The following is a 16,588-nucleotide window of genomic DNA, read 5'->3' as shown; positions in this document are numbered from 1 at the left end:
CCTGTAACTTTGACAGAATTTCTGGTTGGTGGACAGTGGCTTCACGGACATGGTATGAGAGGCAATTAGTCTCCAATTTCATGTGTGCTTTCCATCTTGTCCGGAGTGCGGCTGACAGCCCCAGCATTCTGCTCACTGTACCACATCCTTTTTCTGCTATTCAAGAAGGGGAAGTTGAAAGAGCAGCAAGGAACCTTAAATTCACCCTGGATAACGTAAATACGGTTAGGCTGAGTGTGTCTGGTGTGCAATCCTCACGTGCCATTTCCAGTGACAGGACACCACTTTCGAAGATGACACTAACTATTCTGAGGTTTTAATGTGATTGCCTCCCAATGCTTGAGAAAGCTCTATATGTTTACCTGGCATTCTACTCTTTTATGGCATGTGTCTATTTTTTTCTCTTTCTCTCTCTCTTCCTTCCCTAGAACCGCTGCATCCTTGGCTAGTAATCTTTAAACCCAGGCTGCAGTGATTTCTTTTCATACAGCCACACATTAAGCCCATCTTTCATGCTTCTCTGAACAAAACTCAGAAAGTGCCAATTAATAAGTTGATGGGGAAGAAGTCACTGCGTAGCATTAAGGCTGCCTTTCTGGAGGCATTAGGTGCGCACTTCGACTGAGTGAAAGGAGACCTGCAGAGAGTCGGGAAAGAAGCACTTTATCACACATTCCTAGAGGCATAAAACCAAAGAATAAAACGCAGTTTTCAGGGCAGCTTCTCCAACTTGTTTCTATTGCGGTTGGTTCACACTGCTCTGGCCGCGTATAACGATCCCAATGAAAGAGTACGAAGCATCTGAAGCCATGAATTTTTACCCGTGTACAGCATATTCTCTTGCCGGTAGGCTAAAGATTGAGAAGGGCATCCAACTACTCCTTCCATGGAGCTTCCGCTCATATCTGCTCAAACTGTTGTGACATCTTTCTAATTCCACGTGACTACTCTGAAAATTCTTTTCATTTATTCATTTTATTCATTCATTCATTTGGCAAATATTTATTGAGTATATAATATATGCTGAGCCTTACTCTAGCTTCTGGGAATACACCTGTGGGGGAGAAAAATCAAATATCCCTATTCTCATGGAGTTTATGTCCTATTAGAGGGTGTATAGATGATAAACAAAATAAATAAGTAAATTGTATAATAGGTTAGAAGGTGATAAAATGGCCTCTGTACAATTCCCAGAGAAGGTTTTAGAAACCCCAGCCTTTGACTCAAGACTCAGAAAATCAAGCAGGATGACATGGGATATTATTGATTAGAACAAGAGGGCTTGTGGTAGAGAGAAAAACCAATGGACTCTGTTTCTTTCCACATGTCCCACAAGAGACTGACAAGTTTTGCTCTTTTATTCACCCAAATGGAAAGTAGACAAGTCACAATAGGAAGGAGGGTTGAGGTTAGGGGAACAGTGGGAAATAGTCAGATTAAGGAAATAACCTTGGAACAAAACAAGCGCCCTGGAGAAGAGAAAAAAATGCAGTCCTCTATTTCTTCTTCCTTCCTTCCAACTTGTCCTGCCTCTTTCATTTCTTAGTGAAAATAGTTTCATGGCATTGGTCCAAGGCAGGAAAACAAATCTAACAGAGTCAAGGTCCTTGTTTGGCCTACTCCTTTTTCCTCCCTTGTCTAAATTTTAGTTCATTTTTAAGTTTTATAAATTTATAAACTTAAGTTTCTGTTGTTTTCTTTCCCCAACAATTCTTTGCTGCAGATTATGTTACTCACAGACCCGGAGATTGAGAGCAGCTTATTGATCAGCTCAGATGAAGGGGCAACCTATCAGAAGTACCGGCTGAACTTTTACATCCAGAGCCTGCTCTTCCACCCCAAGCAAGAGGACTGGATTCTGGCATACAGCCAGGACCAAAAGGTGAGCCTCATTGCCTTGTTTGAGACAATGGTGCATGGTTCTCCAGAGAAAAGACCTCTGGTTAATCATCTCTATGTTTCTTCTCAATGATTATTTTTGTTCTGTGCGGTATCCTGAACCATGTGCTGGTGGAGCAAGGGGCAGCCAAGAGGATCTCACATGGCCTGCTTGAGCTGTGTAAATGTCTGAGCCAGCATACAAAGGAAAAGCTTGATGATAAGGAAGATATTGTAGAGAAGCAATTCTGTTATATATCTGTGTGTGTGTGTGTGTGTGTGTGAGAGATATGTGTATATATTTTCTGGGATACATACTATAAAATATACCATATATTCTATAAAATACCTATAGCCCCTGGTTTTAAGGAACTCCTATTCTCAGAATATAAGGCTAGCAACAGCAAATACAATTAAATTAAAATCAAAAGAAACAAAATATACACAGGCAAATGTGAGACCCCAGTCATAAAAGCCAAAAGGAATATAGGTGTGATATTGGAATGCTCGTTGTGACATACGTGACTCAGTGAAGCATTCTGAGAATTCTCCTTAGAGGAATCATGTGTTGGAAATTACATATATTTAAAGAAATACTGGACTGACGTGGGTGAGGAGGTTGTTCTAGGGCTTTGTCTATCAGGGAGGTTTAGATGTGTGGAGGCCTTCCTGAAGGGAGGGGAAAGCTGTAAGCAACCTTCCAAGGTCTCTATTGACCCGAGCAGTGGGGAGGAAGCAAATTAAAATTCTTGGGATTGGAGTTTTATTCATGCTGCCCTTACTGCCAAATAAACTGCACATTAAGCCTAAAAATAGAAAAGATTTACAATTAGTATTTTTTTCCTCTTGAGCAGCCTGGCTACCCTTTCAGCAGAATGTACAATTTCATTCCTGGAGTCAAGCCACAGTGCATCTGGTCCAGGATGGTGCAGTTACCAGAGGCGAGGCTGAGCGGCTCAGGACACAGAGTATTAGTCATTTAATCCACTGGATTATTATATTTTATTTGACAGTTGGTTAATCTTCCCCCGATGCCAGAGGCCCAGTGAAGGCCAGATTTACCTGGCTACATAACTGTGCATCTTTGCAGTTATGTTGCAGGAGCTGCCCAAAAATGTAACCCTTCATGTCCCAGCACTTCAAACAGTGCCTCTTGTGATCACCATGACAGAGTGGATAACCCTGGAGGAGTTAAGACACCTGGTCTGTGGTTCCAGCTCAGCCACTTATGGTGAATAGTGCTCGGTGTTGGCTTTCTTTGCCTTAAGATGTGTTTGTACGGATAACTATAATTGCAGGTACACTTCCAATGAGATTGAAAAGAAAAACCAGAAACAAATATTAGACTTCACATCTGTTTTAGGTGCTCAGCATGGGGCAGCGTTGGTATAAAATAACTATATCAAGGATCATTCAATCCATCTGGGGAGAGGAGATAAATACTCATGAGTTCACCAGTAATCTAAGAGAAGCCAGAAAGGCAGTGCCCTCTTTCACACATAATAGGTACCCAATCAAAGTAGCTGGATGCATTCTATGAAAATGACAGCCCAAAGTTCAGGAGATGGAGATGTTATGAAATGATTCCACCTGGACCTTAAAGAATATGTCATATTTCTGGGGTTTTTTTTTGTGTGTGGGGGGCACATTTTACCCAAGAGGAATGTCATAAACATAAAGTTAGAAAAACTATGTTTACAGGCTCGTGAATGTGTTTGTTTGGCTGAAACTGAAATTTAGAAAGTTAATTATGTATGTATACTTTGGGAACCTAATCTTGATTATTTTTGACCGCTTTGTTAGGCAAAATAATTTTTGTTTTTCTAATTAGGAGCCTTTTGAAAATTTTGGTCAGTGGAGTGATGTGTTCAGAGCTGTAGATTACAGAGATTAATCTGGTATAATATTAGGATGCATTGTGGTAATATGAGGTCAAAAGCAAGAAGACCAGTTAAGATGATATTGCAGTAGTCCTGGTCTGGACCAAAAAGAATCTTTTGTGTTGCTAGATAAATGAATCTTATCATTTTTGAGCTGGAAGTAGCCTTAACAGCCGTTGTTCTCTATGTAGTGAATGAACCAAAAATCTGAGAAGTTAATGAATTTTCCCAAAGGGAAAAACCACTCATTGCTATCATATGTCAAAGTTCAGTGAATAGAATAAAGCCTTAAATGAAATTTGGTAGGATTCTCATTCTTGCTGGTGATATCTTGAGATTAGCAAGTGGGCAGAAGCCAGCCTTTCTGCTAAGCTCTCTGTTTCTCTAGGAGAAAATGAAGAAATCATCCTGGAAAAAATTGTGGATAACTTGCTAATCTGATAGGGATTCAGAAAGAATTCCATATCTCACGGCTTGAATCACAGAATGAGGAGTGGGGCATTAGCTAGGAGAGGAATGGGCTGCAGGCATCAGATAGCCATTAACTGATGGTGTTGGCTGGAAGTCAAGTTGAGAGGGGTCTGTGGCCACTCAGGTGAGTCAGTGATATGGAAATAATACCTGGCAATCACCCATGAATCATGGAGCTTTTAACACTGACGGAATGCAGCAATAAGCTGCATCAAGGAGGGCCCCATGCTGGTGTTGGCAGGCCAATGAGTGTATTCGCCCAGGCAAAGGGAACATTTATTCTTTCATATAAGTATTGCTCACCAATTTTTCTGTGACAGCTGCTGTTGCTGCTGCTGCAGAACTCCCAGCTAAGATCTTAGCCTCAGTGCTAGTGTTCGCTCTGCTGGATGCTGTTTTACACCAGCCTACGGTGAGCAGAATCCTCAGGCAAAAGGTACTATCTCTTAGAAAGTATCTTATTGAGCTGGCAAGTCCTTCAGAACTCACCTGTGGAGAGTCCTCTTCTCTTCTCTCTGTCCTTGTTGTCTTTTCTAGCATATTCTCCCACTTTTGAATGCATACCGACCTTTATTCTTCCCTTATTTCCCTGCCATTGCTTTTTCTCTCCTTCAGTGAGTGAGACTTTTAAGGCCCTGATTAAAGTCTGGATCTCTGGCTTGCAGGATAGAGCCCATATGGGCTGTGATGTTCTGCTCTGACTGCATTTTATCTTGAATGCCTCAACACCTAGTGGAGGCTTTTTGATGTGAGCATTTTAAGGGACTCAAAGAGTTTTGTTGAACAGACTGTCTTTTCTGGCCCAAGATGGAGTTTTACTGGCCATCAGTTGCATGGGAAGCCAATTTTTTAAAAAAATAGCTTTTAATCAGGGAGAAATATAAATGGCCAAATGCCCTCAAAATTTGTAAAAGCAGGATGTTTTAATGTTTTAGCCTTTATTCTTAGAGAGAGAAATGTATCTGTGATATTCAGTGTCTTGGTGGTTGCCAAGAAATGAAAACTTTCAGGAATAGCCATGTGGCTCTCCAGGCACCACTGGAATGGCTACAGGGAAAAGGTTTGGAGACTTTTTTCCCTTTGAAATTCTAAAAGAAGTAGACTGAGTACTTGGGAAGCCCTGCTGGGGGACTAATATAGTATAGACACAGGAGCCAGACACCTGACCTCTGAAGGGTCTATGTGAGGATGTGCCCTTGGAAAGCCCTGGAATTTCCAGAAAAATCAATATTATGCACATTATGTGAGTTTCATGTCAAACCGGCAAAGGGACATTGGACCTATAAAGTCACATTCCTTAGACTTCTTACAAAACAGCAGTAAATCACTATGGACACCATGAAGAATTCCACAGCATTTGTTATAGGTGCACCAAAATCTTTCCTTCCTTTATTTATCTTTTTATTTCTGTAATTAAGCAGTGGGCAAACCAAACATTCCACTCATTCTTTTTGTTTCCTTGCATTTGGAAATGGAGCAGGTAGGGGAACATGGGCAGCGTTCATCTCTTCCTGGCTGGTTCTCCCTCCCTTTCTTGCCTCAATACAGGAAAACACCCAAGGAAGGCTTAGCAGCAGGCTGAGTCTACCAGATTACATTTTTATTTTAATTTGGCAATAAACTAGTGTACAAACTGTGCTATAAAACATTGCCTCCAACGACATCTCCCAGTCTGTCTTAAACACCTCACTAAACATGATGTGTTGGGAAACATTTGAAATGAGAGAAAACAAAACGCAGATGTGACTAAAAGAAAAAACAGGAGAAAAGGAAAAGAGTGTGCGTACGCCTCAACTTTGCTGACCATCCTGGGGTGCCTGGCTCAGGACCTTTCTGTTAGGGCTTGCTCTGGTGGTGCAATTTGTAAAGGGCAGAGTCTGCAATGTTGTGAAACTGACATGAACACTCCCAAAGAGGAGGTGAGGCCTCTTTGCTCTGCTTATCCAGGCTGGTAAGGCCTCTTCCTCGAGTACCTCTGCAGAAGGAGCTGCTGCTGCCCCTGACCATATGCAGGAGGGACCACTTTTCTCTGGTGCTGTACAGTGTGCTTCCTTTCCCCACCCTTTAGGATGTCCGAGTCCATCTAGGCCATGAACTCAATTCCTGCACACAAAAGCCAGAAATCTAACTGAACAGAGTGGCTAGGTCTGAGCTTCGGGAACCTGGAGAGCAGGTGTTCATTAAGAAGGGTGGGGGCCTTGGATGTTGGGAAGCTCCAGCCTGCTGTTCTTACCACTGAAGATGGCTTGTCACGTGTCACCAGACCTTGAGATGTTTTCGAGCGACATAATCCTGCTTTGTTTGAAATGTGATATTTTCTTATTTTTAAGTGTTTATGACTAACTCAAAAATTTAAAACAGAAAACTGCAGGGCAAGAAACCGCTTCTGCTGCCTTGTGTTGGTCCCCAAATCACTTTTTTCTTCTCCTTATGTCTTTCTCATCATTTCTACTTCATGGATCTCCCTGTCAATTTTATTTCAGGAGACGTTACATTGTTTTGTGAATTTAAAAAATGCAAATGAGTGATCAACTCTGTAGAGGGAAGACAAAACCTTTAGGAGAGTTTGGTGGACCATTCTTCATTTTGTAGCAGTTCTAGAATATTCACTAGTTTATGTTGTCTCCCTTATTCTGGAGTTCTATGAGTCAGAAGTCCAAGTAATATCACTTGGGGACCTGCATGATTCCTCATCTCCTCTACATTACAAAGAATCACAGTTTATGCAAGAAATGAGAAATCCTAAAGCTTGCACATTGGCCTCACCTTCAGTATTTTGTTATATGTGGGTAAGATACACCCACAACCTTGGGGACAGGCCTGTGGCCAAGTGGTTAAAGTTCTGCACGCTCTGCTTCGGCAGCCTGGGATTCGTGGGTTCCTATCCCGGTTGCGCACCTACTCCACTCATCACCCATACTGTGGAGATGTCCCACATACAAAGTTGAGGAAGACTGGCACAGATGCTAGCTCAGGGCGAATCTCCCCCCTCCCCAAAAAAGATACACCCAAAACCACAACATGGTGTTAAAGGGGAAAAACATGTGTTTGTTTTTTATTTTTTGTTTTAAGTAATTTTATTGGGATTATAATTGTTTATAACATTGTGTAATTTTGGATGTACATTATTGTTTATCAATTCCTGAATATACTTCATCATGCTCACCCGCAGTAGTCTAATGTTCATCCATCACCATACATATCTGCTACTTTGTCCTGTTCGCCCACCCCCAACACCCTTCCCCTCTGGTAACCACTAATCTGTTCTCTTTAGCCATGTGTTTGTTATCTTTCACATGTGAGTGAAATCATGTATTATTTGTGTTTCTCTGTCTGGCTTATTTCACTTAACATCATATCCTTAAGGTCCATTCCATGTTATTGAAAATGTGCTAATTTTGCCTTTTTTATGGCTGAATAGTATTCCATTGGGAAAATGTGTTTTGATAAGGGAGATTCTTTTCACAAATAAGTGAAAGCCTAAATATTAACGTCCATATTCTCTGTACACCTGAAGGCTGACTTTGAGTTAAATCATATATTGATAGAAAAGGAAAAATATATTGCCAATGTGTTTGATAACACACTATAGAATTTTAGTAACTTGCACAGAAGAAAATTTAAGGAAAATAACTAGTTTTAGTTCTCTCCCTTCTCTCTCTTTACCAGTCCAGCAATTTTATTTAAACGGTTTCATATCAATTCTTAACAAAAAAGTCTTCCCTTTCTTCCTTTGTAATCTTTCCTTCCTTTTCCTGACTGGACCCTAACAGAGAAGCATTGCTTATCATGGCTGCTTAGAATGCCAGGCATTCCCTGGGAAATAATGGCCACTTCATAAGGGAATACATGTCATTTTCCAAAACTCAGTCATACTGGTTTCTCACTATTATAGAAAATAGAGCAAGCCAGGTAAGAGTCTCAGCTTCCTGCTCTGTCAGGCCCTACCAATGACTGTGTGACCTTCAGCAGGTCACTTCACTTTATAGTTTCTCCAACTGTGAATACAGTAAGAATAAACAGTACCTGCCTCACAGGACTGTTTGAGGATGCTGTGATAATGTACATAAAACACTTAACGCAGAGCCTGGCACATAGCAAGTATTGCATGGACGCTAGCCAATGTATTATTCAACGACCTAAGAGATAGCTGACCTGGTGTGGCATAGCTGGATTTAGACACAAGGCTGCCTCAGCAGTAGTCCAGGGTCTTCCCAGTAGCTGAAATTATAGGCACTTTAGTCAATGTTGAATGCCTTCTTAGTCGTTCACTAAAAAGCACCAAGGAATCAGAATGAATGGAGCAAGGAAGAACCGATATATATGGTGCTTAAAAAATATTATTGATTATAATAACAGTAAACCATTAAATATTAAAGGATTTGTTGTCACAGTTACTCTGTTTTGATTAGACCTAGACACTCCTTAATGTCAAAAGGGCAAGACTGAAATAAAAGATAAATGGATCCTTGAAATTCAGCCCCCTGGGGATATTCAAATGATTTCCGCACAAGCACAAACACTTAGGAAACTGATATCTACCTAATGCCATCACCTTTCCCCAAGGCACTGCATTAAGTGAAAAGGCACTCAGTTATTTATAAGAAATATGTTGAGCATTATATACCATGCTGGTTTGGCAGGATTTCCATGTGCTTGAAATTTCCCAGTGTCAGAGCTGATTTCTAATCCCATGAATATGTAAATAATTTAAGTATCCAAGTACAAAACTGGCAATTAGAATGGAAACCAGGGAGCTTGGTAAATGTCAACCCCAGTTCTTGTTTATAAAACAAATTCTCAAGCTGAAATGCCATCATATGCAAACAAGGAAGGCCTGTGTTCAGCTTCCATACCTTGTTTAACCAGGTTGTATCATTATTTTTCATTGTTTCCTAGAACAGTTTGATATACCTGTTCCCAATGATTTGAATGAAACATGCTGCAAGAATAGGGAGAAATGGATAGTTTAAAACGAGTGATCGGGATTAAGGTTTGGATAGACACAATTATGTTATTTGGTAGCTATTTAACCTTTAAATAGAGTTACATTTTTGATTATACAACTTTTTAGCCAGCTCTCTTGATCTGTTCTGTGCTGCCAACATGTGTCTGAATGGATTAAGATGCCTCCTTAATCCATACACCAGGCTGGGGAAGTTTGAAGGACAGTTGACCTCAAAAGAAATCATGGATCTCTTTCTTAAATGAACTCAAGAGATAACCAGAAAAGACCTAACCCTAAGGATGGCCCTTGAATAATGTAGTAGTGCTAAGATTTTCCTGCACTCCTCCTTGTCAAGAGTGGTCACAACCAACGATTTTGCCAAGGAAGGTAGTGGTTTTGGGAGGAGGAAGTCCTGGCTTTGTGAACAGACACGTTTTGTGAATTTATGACTCTATGGTTTTCATACTGAAAAAATAATTTTAAATGTTACGTTGTCCAACCTCCCATCTTCAGTGTATAGGATATTGTAACTTCACATTACACATGGCATATTCAGTGTCCCAAGAGATCCAGAGGCCCAGCCAGGATCTTATAGCTGGCAAGAGGAAGAGAAACCAGAAGTCAGATATCCTTCTAAAATTACCAGGTTCCTTTACTGAGCTATATCTTTAATATAAAATATTCTCAGATGGAAAGCCACCAATTCAGGTCTCCAAGGGTCTCACTCTCCCAACTTGCTTAACACTCGTGCCTGCCTGGCTGGTCTAACTACAGGCATGATGAGAAAATATCCTGGAACAAGACTTGTGATCCAAAGGCTGCTTGCTCCAAGAACGACCATGCTAAACAATACTCAACCTCAGAGGATGGGAACATGGAAGCATTGTCTGAGATCCTTCCTTTCTTCCCGAAGGTCTGGAAACAAAGACAGCTAAGGCTGCAGGCAATAATCAGCAGCAGAAATGGGGGAGAGAGAGAACTAGTATTGGCCATTTACTCTGGAGCAAGCACTCTGCCAGGCTTTTCACATCGATGAGCTTTATTCTTATACCAAACAGATATGTCGTTATACCTATTTAGCATTTAGGGAATCTGAGGCTCCAAGGAGTTAAGAAAATCCTGCAAGGTAGCATATCAAGTGCCTGGTAGGGTTAACTAGGGGTCTAGCCCGGTTTGACTGTCTTCGCACCCAGTCCTCCTCGCACCAAAACATTTGCCTCCCTAGAAAAGCCACTGTGATATTGTTCCTTTTCTTTAATTGCCATTTTTTTTCCTATTTTTATTTAACCTTTTCCTCCTGGCCCAACCTCCCATGAGAGATGCTGTTCCCTCATAGATGCTGCAGTACCCATTTCAAGAGCTGAGTGTCATAGCACAGGGAGGACTGTCGTTTGATGATCACAGGGGAGAGGCTGGGAGAGGGAGGGACCTGCGAACAAGAGGGAACTTGCCCCTTGCTGGCTCCCAGGTGCCCAGAGCCCCTAGCGATTCATCACACCAGCTCGTGACAATTTGAGAGACACGAGCACTGTGACCTCTGCAGATCTGTTCCTCCAACTTCGCACCAGCTCTAGTCCCAGGGGTCTGATGTAAAACTCGCCTGCCCAGGCAAAATAGCAGGGGCTTTCAGGAGTGATCTTCTCCTAGGCTGTACATCTGGCCAGATGTTTTTCTGTTTTTTAAAATTTTTTGTTTATTTTTTTAATATTGTTCTCTTCCTTCCTTCTCACACCCAGGGGCCCTGACTAACCCAGGCCTCATCTCTTCCTTGCCCTGTCACAGTCACCTTCTAACTGAGCTCTCTCTCCTCCGTTCCGTCTTCACACTGCTAATAAACCCATCTTATGAAGGCACAGTTCCAATTATGTTTCAGGTGATGATTTTCTCCTTCTACTTATTTTTGTCTCTCAAGACTGCTGAGCTTTATCATCTATGTATTTAAATAATGGTGTGATTATATGGTTATTGAGAGCTACTCATTTTTTTATGAGTGTCTTGATTTTGAGGGATTTGTGGGATAGATCCTTATCTTAGCTTCTAATTATTTTATTGATCTGGTATTTATTTCTCCATCTATATTAGAAAAACTTAAAGGCCAAGATTCTATCTTATCATTTTCCTTTATACTTTCAGAGCCAGGTGCACAGGAAATGTCTGCAAATCTAACTGGCGCACGGTCTCATATTGACCGTTCCTTTCCAGCCAACCCCAGTTCCATATGTCTAATCCCCTACGCCTGTCTCAGAGTGCCAAACCCAACTGTGGGGTGTGTGATAGACTTCAGTGACAGCTGGGGAATGGCCAGTGACAGATTTGATAAATCCAGCCTCGGGAGAGATTGATGGAGCCAGTGACATGTCATCGTTCCTGCTCCCTCTTCATCGGCAAAGCCTAAATGCTCAGCCTTGATGTTCTTGTCTTTTGGTCTCGTTGGCATTTGGTTCCAGTCTACATTAGCTCCCCAGAAGTTTTCCTAGCATTGCATCTATCCAACCTTCTCCCAGTCTCTGTTTATAGCCTCTGCTCTCACTTTTCTTTCCATATCCCAGCCAAACTGGGTCTCTTGCAGTTGACAAAAGAGAGAGAAAAACAGCACGCTAAGCTTTACCTCTCTGTTTATTTGCTCAGACTGACCCATCCATCCCTGAACACTCGTTCTTCCCATATTCATATTAAGAAATTTTAACTGTACTCCTAGGCCCACCTTGAAAGCTTTAGAAGATTCCCAGCTTTTCCTCTCCTACATAGGCCGCCATAGCACTCTGAAGAGTATTACATGTTACTATACATTGTCGGTGATATATCCTGGTGAGCTGCTTTTTCTTTGAGGAACTTAGATCTTTGGAGGATGGGGGAGCTAGTCTGGGATGGTCATCATGGTTTTCTCACTAGACTTAGGTGAAGACTAGTGGTGAGCAACCAAGAAGACTTGGGTGAGCACTTAGTGAGCTTCTAGGAAGTTATTTTAGGCTGTATGAAATTATTTAGGCGGAATATGGTTTCCCCTTAGAGTGAGTCCTGCCTTTCTCTTGTGCTGTGAATCCGGAACATCAGAGCACACTTCTGAAGACCACAGGTTTCTTTGGACTGATTCTCTGTCTTCCTATTGAGCCTGGTGGAGGAAGGAACTTGATATTTGTAATGCCTCAGGCCTGGCATTAGAAATTTATTTGAAGTCCTCAAGGTACTGTCAGGGAGGGGGAAATTTCCCCCTTTATCACCTCTTGAGTTCTTCTGGCTGAACTAATTAATAAAATTGAAACAAGGGGGGCCAGCCCTGTGGCTGACTGGTTAAGTTCGCACTCTGCTTCAGTGGCCCAGGGTTTGCCAGTTCGGATCTTGTGTGCAAACCTACTCACCACTCATCAAGTCATGCTGTGGTGGCATTGCATGTGGAAGAGCTAGAGTGACTTACAACTGAGATATACATCTATGCACTGGGGCTTTGAGGAGGAAAAAAAAGGGAAGATTGGCAACAGATGTTAACTCAGGGCCAATCTTCCTCACCAAAAATTCACTAAACAAAAAAAATTGACAAAAAGGAAGATCAACAAGAGAAAAACCAATTTAATTTCATGTGGATGGGAGATCTTGAAAATGATGCTCAGAGAAATTACCAAAGTAGGCATCTTTATATCTTTTTACAAAAAGAAACAATAAATTTGTGAGGATTTGACAGGACGAAGAAACTTAGGTTTGGGTACCTAATTAGTAAAGAACCTAAAGAAATTCTAAGCAGAATTTGGGCTTGGGGTAGTAAATTAGTAAAAAGTAACAAGGCTTGTTTATACAGGCTTTCTCGTCCTGAGTTCCCTATCTAGTCATAGGGATCTCTCTCTCAGCATCCTGGTGCAGGGAGGGTTCCTGTCACATGAGAGATTTATTTCCTGCTTTCCGGGGAAGGGAGAGGGTCAAAGTGTTCTTTCCGCACCAGTTGTTTCTCAAGTGATTTTAATTCAAAATAATTAATATGCCATTGTGGCATTCTTTGGGGTGGCCTGCCCTGGGCCCCAACAGTAGGTCTCTTTCGTGCTAAAAAGAATACAGTAACAGCAGTGAGAACTGGAGAATCCTGAGGTGGGTGAGTCTTGGAACCCATGCCATCCCCAGGGCAGTATGAGGATGAGGCGAATAAGATAGAATGGGTAGGATTTTCTGTCAGCCTTTTCAAGAAGTACAATTTGCAGGCCTCCTGCCTCTAAAATGTTAAGGGCAGAGAAGCAAAGAGGAGTGAGCAGGCAACCTTAAAAAGAGCCGACTGCAGGAAGTGTTCCGCCAACATGGAAGCCTCTGAAGGAGCCTATGCGGAGGAGACCCAGGGACCTGCCTCCTGACTGGGGACATCGCCATGGGGAGCTTTGTGGTGAAAGCATCCACTCCCATCAAGCAAAGACTGAAAACATGTTATGTTATCACTCTTCCCTTCTACCAAATTGTGCTTTTGCACTGATTTCCTAGCTACAAAAGAAAATTCCTAGTGTGTGCCTGTTGAACAATCTGGAGAGAGGGGCTACATTGACCCAATTTAGAAATATTGAGAAGACTTGCCAGAGACAGTGATGATTGCAAGCTTTTGCATCAACATAAGGAAGTTGGATTTCTCTTCCAAGAAAGATGCTACTCTGCTAGGAATTTCTCTTCAAAGAAAGATGCTGCTCTGCTAGGAATTCAACCAAAATGTGAATGGTAAGAAGTTGGAAAATGAAAGTTGGAAACAGCTGCTCTCATACCCCCTTCTCTCACCCCATCTTAATCTGCTGTAGATTAGAAATCCTGAGCAAAGCCAGTGAATCTCTCTCTTTCTCACCCCCCAGGCTGTTTGTCGCCCTGTGGCATCCCTCTTTATTCTCCATGGAGCCTGTGCCCTCATCCAACTTGCAGCTCTCCAGGCCTCCTGAGGGTGGCACCAGAGAGGATTGAACAATGGGTTAAAAGCTTATAACAAAACTAACCCTTGCAATTGCCTCCTTTGTAATTAACTGTATTTTTATCTGCATTCTTCTCATAGCAGACAAAGGCAGATGGCAAGAAAACAAGCCAATGCGAGAGATGTCTGAAAGAAAAGAAAAACCCTTCAGGAGAGAAGCGTGGCAGGAAGGAGAGTGTTGACAGCCCCAGACCAGCATAATGACAGAGTGGAGGGTTTGGCCCTGAGGCTGCTGATAGATCTAGAGCATAGATGAGCATTAGACTCGTGCTCATTAAGTTACATTTGCTGAGGCAGGGAAGTGGTCTCAGAGACTTCAGAAGGATTTTAGACAGGAAGGATTTTCTTGCATTCTTAGTTAACCAAAGTCCTTTCCCTGCTCCCATTCTAAAATTTCTGCTCCTTCCATTTTTTGCCAATATTTTGTACCAGTGTTAGCAAACAAAACCAAAATCAAATACTCTCCAAGAATGGCATTTTGAGGTTCATGATGGAGAGTTAGTAGCTGAAACTTGTTATCCTCCTAAAACTAGTTCAAATGTTTTCTCTTCCTCTCCCTAATCTCTCCGTCTCTGCTCAGCATCGCTGGAGAACACTGCTGCTGCTTTTTCTAATGTGACGGATAGTGTGATAATTCTCAGTTCTGTTTTCTGACAGTCAAAAGAAACCTTGGAGCTGGGGAGACAGACAGGGAGGGAAATAAATCTTATTTAGGTGCTGCCAACACTAGAATTTTCTTAAAGGCCATTGACTCGGTCTACACGAGAAGCCTTCCACTAGCGGCTGAGACAGAGTCATTGGATAAAAGGCTTTGATATCATTCCCTTCTTTGTGGAGGAGAACTTTGCTGTCAGACTCTGCAGGTTAGTTAACACATTACCTTGAATGGCTGTGAGTGGTTGTTTTCTCCCTTTCTTAGTATAACACCAAGCTGGACAATTAGCTTCTTGGGGGAAATGTTTGAAGTATTAGGTGCAGCATACAGAGCAGCTTCGTCTAGGGTTGAATATGCAAGACCTGCTTGCAAATCCTTGGGAATTTCAAATGTGCTGGTGTTTGTAGATTTTTTTTTTTTTTTTAAATATATGAACTTCTAGCTATGGATCCATGGAAGCAAAACATTTTCCTCTGATAAATTACCTTTGTCCATTCATTGGGAAACCTGGGTACTTTACTAGGTAGGTTCATCACTAGGGGATTTGCGTGGTACAAAATCGATATGTATATATTTTTTTTTGAGGAAGATCAGCCCTGAGGTAGCATTTGCCAATCCTCCTCTTTTTGCTGAGGAAGACTGGCCCTGAGCTAACATCCGTGCCCATCTTCCTCTCCTTTATATGTGGGACGCCCGCCACAGCATGGCTTGCCAAGCAGTGCCATGTCTGCACCCAGGATCCGAACCGGCGAACCCTGGGCTGCCGAACCAGAACGTGCACACTTAACCCCTGCTCCACCAGTCTGGCCCCCAAAATCAGTATTTTTTTTCTTGATTATCTACTCTGTGCTAGGCACTGTATAGATATAGAAGGAGGGGATTCCTGACATATAAAAACTTTGTAATCTCATCAAAGAGGCAGGGAACAGTTTCACATGTTTTAGAATGATTTTAGCTAGGAAGGAATTTCTGCCTTGCATTGGTAGAAGGCCCTCTTGAAAGGCTACTAAGAAAATTAAACGTAAATATGTGACCTGTAGTTTGATAGCATCTGTTATTGTATCATCTTTCTTTGGAAATGAGGCTACTAGGAATTTTCGTGTGTAGGAGAGGGTTCATAAAGAAGCTGTCCTTTGATCTGATCTTGAAAAGAAGACTGACATTGAGGTAGACAAGTCTTGAAGCCACCTCTGCCAGAGCGGGTAGCATCAGTGAAACCATGGGAGGGGGAATGTGCCCAGGTGTGAATGGGAAGGTGAGTCCACCAACACCAAAGGCTGCCTATGGAGAGAGGAAACTGAGAAGGATGTTGCTGAGCTGAACGAGAGAGGCTTGGTTTATTGGATTGTTTAGTATACTCACTGCTTGAGGGGCCTCTGGATGCTCACAAATAACAAAGCAGCCCCTTGAAGAGGATAAAAACAAATATCTGGCTGGGACATGCCTGTCTGGCCCACAGATTTTGAGTCCAAGCCTAGGGGCATCAATTTAAAAAAACATAGAGGAAAAAAAAAACACTGATGCTGGCACCCAGTGTTTCCTCACAGAGATGAATTCTGTGGGGGAGCAGGGATGGCAATCCCTTGGTGTAGCCACATGAGCCCTCAGAATTTATGTGTGATTTTCAGGATATGTCTGAGTTCAGCCTCCACACACATAATTCTTATTACTGCACACCACCCTGATTGTGTTATACTTGCATAAATCTTTGTATGTAAATCTAGATATTAACATACATTTATATGTAGACGTAGGCACACACAAATGATATGAACTCTGTTTCCTTTAAGTTCATAGAAACAAGTGCAGCCTTGGGCTTAACAAAAGCT

The 16,588-nt window shown here is 42.0% G+C and overlaps 1 protein-coding gene across 1 annotated transcript in view; it reads left to right on the top strand.

The window, feature by feature from the left end:
• The window catches only part of SORCS1 (sortilin related VPS10 domain containing receptor 1), a 476,329-nt gene that overhangs the window by 297,475 nt on the left and 162,266 nt on the right, over positions 1-16,588 (top strand). Inside the window, exon 4 of the mRNA XM_046654074.1 lies at positions 1,724-1,882. Within this exon, the coding sequence (XP_046510030.1) occupies positions 1,724-1,882 (159 nt within the window). The remainder of the gene's footprint in view (positions 1-1,723; positions 1,883-16,588) is intronic.

The sequence above is a fragment of the Equus quagga genome, chromosome 2, assembly GCF_021613505.1.
Source record: "Equus quagga isolate Etosha38 chromosome 2, UCLA_HA_Equagga_1.0, whole genome shotgun sequence".
In the NCBI taxonomy this organism is placed as follows: Eukaryota; Metazoa; Chordata; class Mammalia; order Perissodactyla; family Equidae; genus Equus; species Equus quagga.
Note: the sequence above shows the minus strand (reverse complement) of the source record. Positions and strands in the feature narration are given on the sequence as shown.